Source organism: Corythoichthys intestinalis, chromosome 10 (genome assembly GCF_030265065.1).
Source record: "Corythoichthys intestinalis isolate RoL2023-P3 chromosome 10, ASM3026506v1, whole genome shotgun sequence".
In the NCBI taxonomy this organism is placed as follows: domain Eukaryota; kingdom Metazoa; phylum Chordata; class Actinopteri; order Syngnathiformes; family Syngnathidae; genus Corythoichthys; species Corythoichthys intestinalis.
In genome coordinates, this window is record NC_080404.1 from 16,997,558 (window position 1) to 17,013,004 (window position 15,447).

Sequence of the window (15,447 nt, forward strand, 5' to 3'; positions counted from 1 at the left end):
GTGACTACGTGATCGACTCTGGACGGCTCATCTGTACTGAAAAAAGATCTGCAATGGACTAAGGGAGTGAAGTCTGAAGCGCAAAGTAGCGAGGGATCACTGTAGTAAATTAACTCATTGGCTTTCATTGATGTCGTTAGATGTCCAATCTGCAGCAAGCCCTGCAAGTCCAAATGGACAGGACGTCAATCGCCATCAATGGTGATGAAACATGATCGTTCACTGCTAGACCTCATAATTAAATTTGAGATCTGTTGCCGTTCGTGGCAGCCAATGAGTTAAGTGTTTAACATGTCTGTCTGAAGATTTTTGAGGTTATATTCAGTTGGCCTAGCTGTGTGGCATTTTCATGTTCTCCCCATCTATTCTGTTGGTACTTTGACTTCCTCCCACTTTCATTTCAATTTATGCATTTATTGTCCGTTGGTGTGAATATGAGTGTACAAAATTGTCAGTATGAGCGCTCTCATTCTTGGCCAATGCCTTTACTCAATTGTTTTCATGTTGTTTCAGGAGCAGGTTACCATTCAGAATCCAAGGCCAAGGAGTACAAGCATGTATGTAAAAGAGCTTGCCAGCAAGTAAGTTGAGCCCTATCAACATGCTTTAGTCTGTTTTACAATTTCCTGCGGCGTATACAGTAAAAATATCTGAAACGGAATTACTTTGCTTACTTTAAAAAGGATTAATGGTCTTTTTTTCCTTTTCTTTTTTTGTCTCCATACAATGATGTATCACTGTCAGGCTGTGGAGCAGCTCAAAGCAGGGGCACTTGCAGTTGAAGCCGTTGCTGCAGCACTGGTTGAACTCGAGGTTGGTTTGTTCTGAATCAACTTTGACTATTTTAGGAACTACTAAAAAAAATAGCCTGCAGTGCAAATAAGTGGCATGTGTATTTTCCCCCCAAAGCTTTTCTGTTTTCACATTCAATAACAACAGTTGTATGTTCATAAGTGAATATGTGATCAAAGCATTAAAAGATTTTGTAACAATTTTTAAGTATACGATAAAAAAGGCTGGGAGAAAATAAAATGTTTTGTCATTCAAAGCATGGCAAATGTATTTGTATCGCACAATTCAGGATAATTCCAAGTGCCAAGTAAAAAAACAAAAATAAGTTTTTTCATTGTGAAGAACTACCATAAGATAAAACTAAGCAATAAGCCAAAACAGGCCTGATCCTTGAGATTCCTTTGGTAAAGCATTGTCAAAGGTAAAATGGTAAAATATAGTTAGTGTGTTCAATGTTTTCTCAGGACTCTCCCTTCACCAATGCGGGTATGGGTTCCAACCTTAACTTGTCAGGGGAAATCGAGTGTGACGCCAGTATCATGGAGGGGAAATCACTTCATTATGGAGCTGTAGGTGCTATTAGCGGTAAGGTTTAACACTTTCTCAATTCAATGTATTTGCACATGCTTTACTACACGTGCTAAATTTACATTCATCATGCAAGTTAAGTTTGTATAAAATCACTAACTTTGTATGAAATCACCAGCTTTCTCTCCTCGAAAATATACCTCCTGTCTAGGTATCAAGAACCCTGTTTTAGTTGCAAATCGACTGCTGAGTGAAGCACAGAAAGGGAAACTTTCAGCTGGCAGAATACCACCATGGTTGATATCATAATTGTCAATTACTGTACTTTGTCAGCATTGCAAATATACTTTTTCCTCAGTATCATTTATTTCTTTACCAGCTTTTTAGTCGGACGGGGAGCACACGACTGGGCCATTAGCCATGGTGTCCCACCCTGTCCCTCAGAGAAAATGGCAACCAGTGAGTATTGCTCCCATTTAACACTAGATGATGTGCAGTTAGCATTCTTGCCAACATGGTGCCCCCCCCCCCCCCCCCCCCCACAAAAAAAATACAGTTGACCCACTAAATACAGCGCATTAAGTATACTTCAAGTATACTTCAAGAAGTATACCACAACCCAACAACAAAAACACAGTATTTGCTAAGAATGTTACATTTATTAATGAAATCAAACCATTTGAAAGTGCACAACAATAATAATGTGGAAGAGAATATTAATTTACAGTCATTAATAATATACTGTAGAAATAATAAAGTGTGGAAGATTCTACTTGTGACTATTTGGCTCTGATGTGTCGACCACTACAAGGACTCAGGTTAGAGAGCACTGGAGATGAAATCAAATACTTTTTTGGGCTGATGTGCAGGTGTGCATACATGTACAGACATTTAGTATCTGGTGAATAACATACAGAAATATAGTCAATATTCACTGACCTCGTAATGTGTTTGTCTTATTAAACATTAAACCACATGATTTTAACTAAAAACCATCTATAGTGAACATTTGCACGCTAGCACCCTTCAAACCACTTAATTCACTGCTCACATTAATTATTTTGATATGATGATAACAGTCGTAGCCGATAAAAAAACAAGTTAAAAACTACGAAATTACGAGTGTAAATGATAAAAAGGAATGGGCAGAAAAACACATTTAAAACAACTATTCCTCCACCTAGCATTGTAAGGAATGTTCACAATCTACAGTATGTGCAGCCAGCAAGGTATACTCATATCATCATTGAAGGAACACACGCATGAACCGGGAAACGCAGAACTAGGAAATAAAAGCACGAGCAGTTTCCAAAATAAAGTGCTGCTCTAAATAGAAAGTAAATTAAACGTCTAAACCAGTGGTTCTTAACTGGGGTTCCATCGAACCCTATGGGTTCGGTAAGTAAGCCTCAGAGGTTTTTGTACGCTGACTAAATCTAGGCAAAGTGGCCTTTTTTTTTTTTTTTTTCAATTTCTGAGAAATCTGTTTGCTCAGTTGAAGGTTGACTGCTACTTGGTATGAGAAAGTATAACAGACAGCGTGAACTGCGTATATATATATATATATATATATATATATATATATATATGGATTTTTTTTTTTTTTTTTTTATGTCATTTTACACCATGAAAATAGTATGTGATGCAAGGATGCGACAATAAAATGAGAATGTAGGCCTGATAACAAGAAAAGGATCAGTGTAAAAATGTCATTTACCATGTGAAAATCAACAGCAAAAGGCAAACTTATTAGGAAGTAGTACATTACAGTAAATTTGAAATCTGGAAGAAGTTATAACAGGAAATCACTTAGATGTTAGCTTGCTATGTTTTGAATTAGTAAAGAAAATGGCTTTTTTATGAAATTCCGAAGGGGTCGGTGAATGCACCTGTGAAACTCGTGGGGTGCGATACCTTTAGAAACGTCAAGAATTACTGGTCTAAACTATTAAACGACTTGAATAATTCTTAACAGAAAGAATACATATACATTGAACAACTAGGTCAAATATTCAAGTTAAAAAAAAAGATTATTTGCACATTAACCCCTTCAGACCTCAGCCTACTGTTGAAGGGCATTACGCGTTCGTGTCTCTAAACCAATAAATACACTGAATTTAGTTGCTCTTGCCACTTCTGGTAAATGACTGGACGAAACTGTACGCATAGAAATCAAATAATGAGTTTTAGCATGCCTTCTTTGTTATTTTTGGCTCTCTGTAAATGACTGAGACAAAAGGCAACTTCAAAAAAGCATGCTCATTTTCTCATTAAAACACGTTAACGTTAAAATAAACAATAAAAGCATGAAATATCCCGACCAAAAAATTGCACATTGTTCTGGTGTTTGAGTAGACTAAAAATCAGTGAACATTTATTTATTTTTGCCTAGCAGATAAAATGCGTGTCTGAAGGGGTTAGACAACCCTAAATGAGTGACAGTTAACTGATCCAACCCCACCTCCTCCTCCTTTTGGGTTGCATGCAGACAGTAACTGTGGTCTGCAGGGGGCGTCATTGCAACGGGGTTCCAATTATAAAAGTAGACAGCTGCGTGCATTCATCGCTAGCAATTAGCTGCCCCGGGCGACCGCCCAGCCCTTACCCAACCGTGCCAGGAACCGCCATTGATTATTTGCATCGACATAATCGGTGTACCAGGAACAATGCAAACAGTTATAAAAGTTCCCCATTGCTTGGAATACAAACTGCGATTAACAAGTCGGGGGGTGTCCAAATTTTTATTTTAGTAGCTAATTAATCATAATGTGTTAAAATCCCGCCTTTAAAATGTATGTATATGTGTGTGTGTGTGTATTTTAATAACACAGAGTTCAGTTTATCGGCATACAAGCGGAACAAAAGGAAGATGGAACTTGCTGAGAAAATGGACACTGGTCATAATCAAACGAAGAGAAGACGACAGTCAAGTGGAAATGTGAGTACTATAACATATAAATTATTTACACAAAATATAAGTAAAAGATCAAGTACTGTTTAATTGTGACTACACCAAAGCAGTCTCAGTAGAGACAATGACTACCATGAATTCTTGTTTACACACTCATCAACACTCTTATTTCATAAAATTTAAGAAAAAAATACAACTTTTAGCTGCACCTAATTATAATTGTCCTTATTTTGATATGGGATATTTTCATAGGCTGTCGTGTCCTCATTCAATGTCGATTGTTTGCTATGGTGCAGGAAAATGGATCGGAGTGCCTTGATACTGTTGGAGCCGTTGTCGTTGATCTGCAAGGCAATGTTGCTGCTGCAGTGTCCAGTGGAGGTCTGGCCATGAAACATCCAGGCAGGATTGGACAGGTAATCAGCGCTCCGACACAAACTTTCATATTCGTATAGTGTTTTAAAAATATTCTCTTTATCTCATCGTAATCAAAACGGGAAGACATAGTTTAAAAACTATGACATGTCAGGAGTGGTATTTTTCCCTTTTCAGTCTTCAACGTTTACCTTTTTTCTCAGGCTGCTCATTATGGATGTGGCTGCTGGGCTGAAAATGCACGTAACATGAACCCGTACTCGACCGCAGTGAGTACCTCAGGTATAACACTTGACTGTATCCACAACTTTCCATACTCTTGTACAGGAGCCGGTATTTTATTCCCATTATGCATGTCACGTTATAGGACAAGTGACTATTTTTGATTATTTAAAAAACCTAGACTCATAAAGACCTGGCATCCACATAGGTGGCTATCACATTTTGGAAAATGAAGGCCACAATGCTTACATTTGGTGTGGTACAAGTATTGCCTTCTTGGCCCAAAATGTGATGTCCACTTATGTTGATGCAATTTCTCAATCATTATTTTGCCAACTATTTTTCTTTTTTTATGTACGTAATTAATATTATAAATTAATAAAAATGTTCGTAGAAAAAATTAAAATATAAACAGAAATATTTTTATTTTTTTGCTTTTAATTAAAAAAATAGTATATTTGCAGTTTTCTATTTGAGTTATTAAAGCAGAAAAACTACATTAAATCAGATATTATATTTTCTTTTTGTTTTTTTTTTTAATAAATGAGAATATTTACTAGAACTCATTCACTGCCATTGATAATGATAGACATCCAATATTACAGCAATAAACAAGACGTAGTATAAATTAACCTTCACGTTAAAGGTGGTAGCACAAAATATTTTTAGTGTGCAAATCGCATATTTCTTATACATGTGATAATGGAGAAAATTATGTTTAAAAACAAACAAAAAATGATCTAGGCACAGCTACTTTGTTACGAGCGTGACTCAGTCATGCCACATACAGCACATAAACGCTGATACACTCAAAACTGGTTTAAAGTACTGTAGCTAGGACAATGAGCAATACCTTTTGTTATTTGTACCTGTGCAATATGGTGTTTTCCTTCTCCTATTTCGGTCTGCGACTCAGACAAACCCCACTTCATTTCCTGGGTCCATTAAAGTGTGTATAGGCCATTGATGTGTAGCCAATGTGTGACGAGTAGGCAGTATAATCTGAGGTACTCGGAATTGATTGGGTAAAATAGAACTGGTATTTAAAAATTTCTGACAGCGGCTATTTTTGCCTATCTTTGGGAAATATTGGCTTGTATTTACATTTTTCTCAAGTATTGCACATTGTGAAAATTAATTCTTTCCGCTGAGGTCCATGCTGGGTGTGCATGCTCACATTTTGGTGCCATTGGCGGCGCAAGAGGTCCAATCCCATTTCGACTGGGAGAGGCTTGCAGCAAAGCTCTTAGCCCTCCCAGTCAAAATGGCTTGGATGTATATCGCCATCAACGGCAGCCAATGCATTAAACGAGTGCCCTATAAAGGGTTAACGTGTACTACAAGTCCCACATTTTGTTTCAGTGACGATATGAATCAGAACCAGATATTCTATTTGAATCTGTTATTTTGCCTCAGTGAGTCAAGCTTTAAAGGCCTGATAATTCTTTCCGATGACCTCCAACCATTCTTGCCGAATGATTCTCATCAGTCACTTCCTCAGATGATTGAGTCATCTTTTTTCTGCTCGTTGTTAGTCATCTGCAGGCCAGGTGCCTTGCTAGCACATTGAATTAAAGGTGACGTTCAAGAAGGGTCACCTGCTACATAAATGTGTATAGCCACTGGAGTGCAGCACAGTACAAGTTCATTCAGATTCTCTCGATATTTCTACCTAAAAAAATAACCTCTGTTACAGTATGTCCTACTGTTAATGCAATATCAAAGTTGATGAAGTGTACGTTTTATACACTACTGTGTTTCTACCACATCCTCTCTTTCCCTAATGTGACCCAGTCTGTGATGTTGGCTAAAAAATCTTTCCTTATGGGGATGTTAAGCGGATGGAGAGTATAATATGTGTTCCAGTACTTCACCTGTTTTTAATTTCCCTGCATGAAAGCCAGCCGCATCAAAAGACCTAGGAAAAACAATAGTTTTCGTTCTAACATTAGAGGGAGTTTGATTATCATCCCGTGTCATTCACTTGTTCCTTCACTACCTTCTCTTCTACTAGTATTGTATTTTTATTTGTAATATGTTGCTCATACAGAAGTTTAGCCCTAAAAAGAAAAGCTTGACAATGTTCATGCCTAGCTTGTGCTACTTATTGTGGATTTTCTTGCATGTTATTCTGGTGGTGCTTCAAATCTACCTTAACTGTTTCTGTTGCCGTAATTACTCATTGAGCGCTTTACAGTACAAAATACCATGTACCTAGCCAATCCAACATTCTGCTCTCATTAAAACAGAACTTTGCAATGCTCCAGGCATGTGCCGTCCAGAGCTCCAAAATTCTATTTAGCTGTGCTTTTAGTTACTTGATATTTTATGGAGCTTTCATTTGTGTTTACAAAAACAACATAGCAGTACCTTCAATGAGGTTCACGTTCTCACGTCTTGTTTTCAGATTTCAAACGGTCATCTATAAAAACACAAATCCTGAAGTGCTGTTTTTAAGCCTTAATTTTATTGGGTACTTATTTAAATAATTGAATTTTTTGTTTGTTTGTTTTTTAAATTACACTTTAGTTTGTTATTGAGGACCATTGCCAGAGTTATTTCTGATGGAAATGCCCCAAAATCTACAGAAGTGACTCAGAAATGCCTGAAAATCACAGCTTGGTTGCAGTCATGGATTCGGGAGCCAAAACATTGTATCGTTGCACCACTAATAATTATGTAATATTAATGATATTAACCTCTTAATGGGTTGCTCAACCATTTGGTCGACCACATTTTGAGTCACAATGTTTCATTGGAAAATGTTTTAAATTGAACTTAGAAGGCCTGCACCATATATCGTTTGAACATCGCCATCGCAATATGCGCATGTGCAATAGTCATATCGCAGGTCGCGCGATTGTTTTTTTTTTTTTTTTTTTTACATGTAAACTTTTATTTTACGTCATAAAAGCAGCAAGTGTGCAGATCCTGGATCCCTTTTATGTACAGCAAGCCTGGATTAAACAGCATTGTATAAATTAGGGATATCGCCAATCAGATCACGTGATCAGAAATCAGTCCGATTGTGCCATTTTTCAGAGGATCGGAATCGGGTGAAAAGGATCGGGTTTTCAATTAAAAATGTGTTTTTCTTTTATATGCTCGTACAGCGCCTCACCGCCCCTCCTGCTAAGCAGTGGGACCAAACTGTTTTTCTTGGTCACTAGGGCAGCTGCCGTTTGGTACTTAACGTTAATGATGATTGACCGTTTTGTAGCTTTGATCAGGCCAGAGAAGCCTCGGTAACTCTACGATCAAAGGCACAAATGTGTTCATCATCGTTAAACTTGCAGCCCAGTATGACGTGTGTTGTGCAAACTCATTCACCGTGTAAGTAAGAGACTGTTTTCAGCAGCATGATTGTCAAAGCATGAGTGAGTGGACCCACTCAATGAAGCATTAAGTAAAGACACCAGCACTCCTGCGACCCTCGTGAGGATAAGTTATTCAAAAGAATGAATGAAGGAACTATATGAATGATATGGAGAGATTTGAAGTATGGCATTAAAGGTGATGCATTGAAAAAATGTGGGTGCGCCTACATTTTGTGCTGGTGCACCTTACGAAAAAAGTTAGGTGCAACCAATACAAAAAGTAAGCGTGGAGCCTTGGCAATATACAGAACAAGTATTTGATACACTCACAATTGGAAAACCCATTGGCAGTGTATCAAATACTTGTTCTCCGCACTGTATATCGCAATGTTAATTTTTTCTAATATCGTTCAGGCCTATCCCAAATCGCAATGATAGTTTTTTACAATATAGTTCAGGCCTAGAACTTAGCCTGATTGGGTCATCTCTACCACTTGGTTGAGGTATGCTATGCACAAAATAACCACCAGATATCACACATTTTTGACTGTTAGACTTTTCAACCATCCTGCCACTACCAAGTGAGAAACTTCCAAATCATTGCTCACAGCGCCATTCTTTTTGTCTGCACTTTGAGAGGTAAGTTGCTTTTTTCAGCTTGTTTTATCATCTAACAAGTTACTTAGCCAAATTTGGCCAGTTGGTGCATTACAAAAACATGTTATCGGAGTCAAATATTTTTCTACGAACATGCTTGACCAAATGGTTGAGATGGCTTTTCATGGTAAAAAATAAGCATGGCAAGACAGCTCAACTATATGGTTACATTTCAGTGAAGTTGTGCTAATTTCACAGAAATATACTAATACAATTTTCTACGCAGTAAAAACACTTCTATTCATGCATTGCTGTCAATAGGTTTTAATTATAGTACTTTTATGTTGAAATTGATTTGTTTGTACAATTTATTATAACATGCTAACCCTTGGATGATGGATCATTTCTTTTTCAGAAACAAAAGATGGATGCTAAATCTTTTTATGGTTCAAGGCCAAGAAATTTCTGGCCCTTGTACCAGAAGATCCTCAGGCTTATCTGAGTCATTTTCCCCAAAAAAGCAGAGTATCTTGGTGATTCCCCTGAATCAATGGATGAAGAAGAGCTGCCCTCAGCCAGCACACCTGCTAAGAGGAAGCGAAAAGGGAAAAAAAAACTAAAAACAGTAAATGAAGAGCTACATGGCCCGTCCTCTATGTCACCCCCTGGTATGAAGAAGAAAATGACTGAAAAGAAAGAAAAAGAAGCCAGAAGAATTTGAAAGTACAGTACATAGATATTGAAGAATTCCAGGTTTCTGATCCAAATTTTGCACACCCTGACACGGTCAAGACACCCTTTCAGTATTTCAAAATGCTCTTCACTGATGATATGATTCACCATATTGCTCATCAATCAAATGTATACTCTGCCCAATAGCTGGGGGATCCAATCAAGACTAATCCTGCAGAGATTGAAGATTTCCTTGCTATGCTCCTTTTCATGGGTGTTTTTGACTTCCCGGCCATAAAGGACTACTGACACGAGAATGCAAAATAGCCCCATATATGTTAAACAATACACAACATTCAAAGTATTGGATTTATGTGCAGAAAATAAGCAATACTTCTTTATTGAAATAAAATGTACTTGACATTATTTGTTCGTTTTTTTTTTTTTGTTTTTTTTTTTTTTACATTTTCCTCTTTACTTTTTGTTTTTGAAGGTTATAAACAAGATATAATTGCTATCGCACATTATTAAATTTGTTACCATAAATGTTCATCCCAACCATTTGGTAGAGGCTCATATTATAAAAACTAGGGGGTGTTTAAATGTAATTTTTATTTTTGTTATTGGTGGTCCAATAACTAAGAAAACTTTTTTTTTTTTTTTTCTTAGCAGTGACCCTTAAAGGTTTAAAGTTTAATTACCAAAAATAGTCCTTTGACCTGTAAAGGGTTAACGTTGGTATTTACCTAGAAGTAGCATATTATCCCAGATTTACCATATAAAAACATGACTGTTGTATTTTGGTTGCTGTAAATTTAGTTTTAAAGTAGTAGACACGTGTTCCAGCGGCCTTTTGCTTTAAAGTCTTTGCTCTTTGTTTCTGTTTTCCCTCCTTGGACATGATACCGTAACCACATGAAACAAGACCGAACAGCTTTAACATTATTCCGAGATTTTGGCAAGGATAGCTTGTTCACGCTTAGTTTTATACACTTTTATGTCTCCCACAGATTTGTTTTCCTAGAATTTAAGAATAGCAAAATATACAACGTGTCAGACTTTAAAAGATAAAGTTGTTAGTGTTGCGTTTGGCAAGCGGTCACTGATGTTCACCAACATCTGTTTCATTTTAACCCCCCACTGTTAGCCAGTGGTGCCATAATAATAATAATAATAAGTAATCATCATTTCTTTTGTTTACGATACATGTTTTTATTCCACATTGCAGAGGCATACACTGTAATATATTTTTTATTGACTAAAGAGATGTCTTAATTGTATGAGTATTAAAGCCAAATTAAAAAAAAGGACTAAAAGATTAAAGTCGTGCTGTTACTACAAGCAAAAGAAGTCATATTATTACTACAAAAAAAAAAAAAAAGTCAATGTTCCAAGAATAAAAGTCTTATTATTAGGTAGGGGTAATGTAGTTGAATAAGCTGCTATGCACTTTACGTACATGTACTTTAGATGAGAGCTACGACAAAGCATTAGTATAAATCATTCTATTGATTACAATTTTATGTGGATGAGTCAAAAGATGAATGATTTCCATTTTTGTGAAGCAGTTTCTAAAATATGGATTCAGGAGATAGAATATTCAATATTACGTCACTTGCGTAAAACTACATAGCTGGGAGCTAAGACGAATTATGAGTATAAATCATTCTATTGATAATTGATTTGGATGAGCCAAAATATTAAGGATCTACCTCATTTGTAAAACTGATTTTTAAAACAAGATGCTTTTAATATTGGGGATTTTACTCCGTTGTACAACTGTCTTGAGACCAAATCTATAAGTGTTTATATGAGATTCCAGCTAGAACACAGCAAGTGCTTTGAACATTAGCTGAAATATTTGTGTATTGTTTTTGACCTCTTCCGTTGTGTCTCCTGTAGGCTGTGGAGAGCATCTCATTCGCACCATGCTGGCACGGGAATGCTCCGCTGCTATGCAATCGGAAGATTCCCATCAGGCATTGCTGGAAGCAATGCAAAACATGTTCATCAGTGAGTTGCACATATGTAAATTCAATTCACATTTCTCTGTGACTGTATATGCATGCAGATCTGTCAGTCAAGGGTGAGAATTTGTGGGAAAAGCTTGATTTTCCTATAGGATGAACACAGAGAAGGAACAAACAAATGTTGGATGGCCCCCATTGAGAAGACCTGAATCAAATGAAAAATTCTCACTTCTTTCATAAATACACATTTGTTCCATGTAGGCATGTGCCGGTATGAGATTTTGACAGTATGATAACCTTAAGCAAAAATACAGCTGTATCACGGTACTGCAGTTATAGCTAATAATAACGCTAATAAAATAATACTTTTTTCCATTCCATTCCATTTTTTTCATAACATATTTGCAAATTGGAACAACAACATGAATATATTCTTAAAATAAATAAAACAAAAAATAAATAACTGAAATATTTTAAATAAAAATTGAAGTAAATAGAACCTATTGACTAAACCCACAGCCACAGCTCAAGTTACATTGGAACAAGAACCCTTGGTAATATAGAACCGAACTCAAACGATATGTGATCAAATTGATTTTCTGTAAAACACATACCACTTCTACTATTAATATTAATTAGTTGAATATTAATGGAGAGCGAGAGCAAAAGACAGAGCACGTGTGTATGACTTGTATCATTATTTATTCATAATACACACACACACACACTCTCTCTCAACACAGAAAGTTGCCAGCGAGAAAAAACACCACAGGCTGTATTATGAAAATGTTATTTTGAACAGATGTTTCCAATAGCGGAAGACTTTACAAAAGAGGCTAATGGTAGAGAGGGAACTTGTTAGCCGTCTTGGCATGCTTACTAGCCATGTTATCTGCCTCGTTAACAAACTTATGTTATAGAATTTGTTTTACCATCGCTAGATGGGAAACGTTCATGATAGCGTTTACTTAAATTTTGTTTAAAGTGACAGATGATGGTCACGTTAATGTGAAATCATGTTGGAGGTCCTGCTGTCCTTTCTCCTCTAAGCCGTGGCAATCTGTTTCTTTTCGGTAGCCGAAGTACTCCCATACGAGCAACTTTTTTGAGGAGGGAAAAAAGCTCAGGTGTAGTTTCAACACCTTCAGCCGTTGTGTCTATTCTACAGACACAGGACAGAGCAACAACCGGAGGGTGAGGGGTGAGCGCTGCCGCTCCAAGCCACGGATTTGTCGCTGCATTTTTGGGACATAAAAAATGGCTATTACCGTACTACGTTATGACATAAAATTTTAGTGATTTTAAAACTATGACGTTTTCATACCACTGTAAACCTTGAAACCAGTAACTGGCACATGCCTAGTTCCATGTGACGTAGTAAGGAATCTTTGCTACCGGAGGTAAAATTTGGTACTAAAATGTATTACTCTTTATATGATAAGGCTCACCCTTTCTGGCCAGTGAAGATCGAGTTTTGGGTGGAGTAATTGTCTTGCGGTGCTGCAGATGTGCGGAACCTCAGCCGTCTCCCAATGTTCAGGGTCCTCTAGGTGAGACATGTGGTATATTCATTCCTGGTCATGCCTCATTTTAGGTTATACAAAGGTTTGGCTGGTAATATTTAATGTATATGGACAATTATATAGAAGGGAGGGTGTGGTGGGGTTAGTTCAGAGGTGGTGGTGGGGGGGGGGGAGTCACTCTGGCTTTCCTAGCGGGTGGTCTGTTTAACTTGCACAATCAAGCTCTAGTTTCACACCCTTCCTCTCAGATCTCATGAAGACCTCCCACTATGGAATCAAATGCTAATCTTAAAACAAGCAGGCCTTCTGAATGTGCACCAGTTTGGCTGATTGTGCTGATGGATCTGGTTTCCATACCTGTAACTTCTTTTTTTTTTTTTTTTTTTTTTTTTTTTAAATCCCTCTTTCACAACAGCTGGCTTTCCTGGCAAATATATTTGTTTTTAGTTTGGTTAAATATTGTTTGAATTCTATACCATTATTTGTCATTAACTTGACAAAACCCTTTTGTGTTTTAAGATCACACTGCTATGTCTTTTTTTTTTTTTTTAAATCTTAATTTGCATGTGTTTTTCCAGTGGAGTTCCTTTGGAGCCACACCACAGAGAGCATGTGTGTAGGCTACATGTCTGCCCAAGATAGCAAAGCCAAGGTGAGCGCTTTTAAATTGTTAAACCACCTAATTACATCTGTGCCATTAAAACAGTTGTCACAGGTGTGACACTACATCTTTGAAACTTTGTGGTTGACATTTAGTTTGTCCTTGAACTTACCTGAACTAAAATCTGCACTCTCAAAATGTGTATATGTGTAAATTGTGAGTTTGCATTATAAATCAACTACCTTTTTTTAATATCTGTTTCTATGGGCTTATATTTGTGCCATCATTAACCAAATCTGAACTTATTAACTGGAGTGTGTCTTATATATATATATATATATATATATATATATATATATATATATATATATATATATATATATATATATATATATATATATTTTATTTTTTCTCTCCCCTCTTCATTTTGCATTCTTTGGTTAATGTGACCTACATATATCGAATCTGCATTCTTTGGCTGGTACAACTTGTACTAAGGCGCAACTTATATTCTGAAAAATGCAGTATTTAACTTGAATAGTTTAAATATAAAACTGTATTTGAATGACCTAATTTGAAATTGTATTGTTTGATTTGAATATTTGCATTGAAAACTGAGTATGACTAATTCAATTTAGAATTTGTAATTCACCTTCACACAAAACTCGACTCCTTTAATTTTTCTCATTCAGGTCAAATGACACAAATTCCATTTGAAAAATCCAAATTGAAGTTGCAAAATATCAGATTTAATTTTTTTGTGAGATCCATGCAGGTTCTTGGGGTAAAAAATGCCAGCTTTGTCAGGTTTTTAATCATTGATTGATTTCAGAACTTATGCACACAATATGCCTGCCGCTGCAGCTAAACATGAAAAGTGAAAGTAAAAAGCCCGCTCTCACTCTGTCAAGTCAGCCACACGGTATGTTCAAGTACACCACGCAAAACACATCCGCCACATTAGAACCCGATTTGTTACATTATTTCAGGTATTATTATTATGATTATTATTATTATTTTTATTGCTTTTCTTATATTCTGATTTTTATTCATAATTTATTTGTTATGCTCTGTTTAATTGCTATTTGTAATAATACCAGCAGCATTTATTCAAGATTTAGTGTAGGTTTTTGGACTGCGGAATGAATTAATGGAATGATAATGTATTCATATGCTCGACATACGACCATTTCGACTTATAACAAGGTCCTGCAACGAATTAACTTCGCATGTAGAGGTACCACTGTATTAAGTGAATAAATCAACCTTTTGATTATACATTTACATGATTATATATTTTTGTACGTCATATAAGGAAGATATGTTATCACAACTTGAGGAAGAATGATTTGGAACCCGTCACGCAAGGGCGTAGGTTTGCATAGGGATGGTAGGGACATAACACTACCAACTTTTCAGGATGCTAAAATTGCCCCAACCAACTTTTAAGCAACCTTATTTGCATTATAAAATGAGTTCAGTTATGTTGGGAATTTAGATTGTCTTCCCATATGTTGTAAGGATAGAATTGACGCTACCATTATTAAGTCAAATATTTTCATTATGTTTGCTAATAAAACGTTTTGGAAAACAAAGGTTTGAATCGAATCGACCTGAACCAATGCAGGTAAAAGTTATTATCAGTCGATACAGATTTATTTTGCATTGATCATTTAGCCTATCAATTAATAAGGTTCATATTCATGAGAAATGTGGCCCTTTGCCCTGTTTATCCAATCTGTTTGGTATTATTAATGTCTCGTCCCCAGCAAAAGGTTATGCATGCAGGTTATGCTGTTATATCGTTCCTACCAATGTTGAGACCAAACCTACGCCCTTGCCGTAACGTCTCGTAGGAGCTTCTGGGGCAGTGTTGTCCAGAGCTGCAGATTCGGCTCTGATGTCAGTTTTATACTTCAACTATTTGAGTTCAGCATTT

The 15,447-nt window shown here is 36.4% G+C and overlaps 1 protein-coding gene across 8 annotated transcripts in view; it reads left to right on the top strand.

Annotated features, from left to right (window-relative positions):
- The window catches only part of tasp1 (taspase, threonine aspartase, 1), a 37,969-nt gene that overhangs the window by 2,543 nt on the left and 19,979 nt on the right, over nt 1–15,447 (top strand). For 5 of the 8 annotated variants that reach the window (XM_057849122.1, XM_057849119.1, XM_057849118.1 and 2 more), the window contains exons 3-13: nt 514–581; nt 745–813; nt 1,257–1,377; nt 1,532–1,616; nt 1,700–1,779; nt 4,152–4,258; nt 4,528–4,647; nt 4,810–4,888; nt 11,317–11,427; nt 12,827–12,934; nt 13,486–13,559. In XM_057849122.1, the coding sequence (XP_057705105.1) occupies nt 514–581; nt 745–813; nt 1,257–1,377; nt 1,532–1,616; nt 1,700–1,779; nt 4,152–4,258; nt 4,528–4,647; nt 4,810–4,888; nt 11,317–11,427; nt 12,827–12,934; nt 13,486–13,559 (1,022 nt within the window). Of the gene's footprint in view, nt 1–513; nt 582–744; nt 814–1,256; nt 1,378–1,531; nt 1,617–1,699; nt 1,780–4,151; nt 4,259–4,527; nt 4,648–4,809; nt 4,889–11,316; nt 11,428–12,826; nt 12,935–13,485; nt 13,563–15,447 lie in introns of those variants that run through there. The other 3 variants (XR_009064705.1, XM_057849123.1, XM_057849124.1) reach the window with 3 other exon arrangements.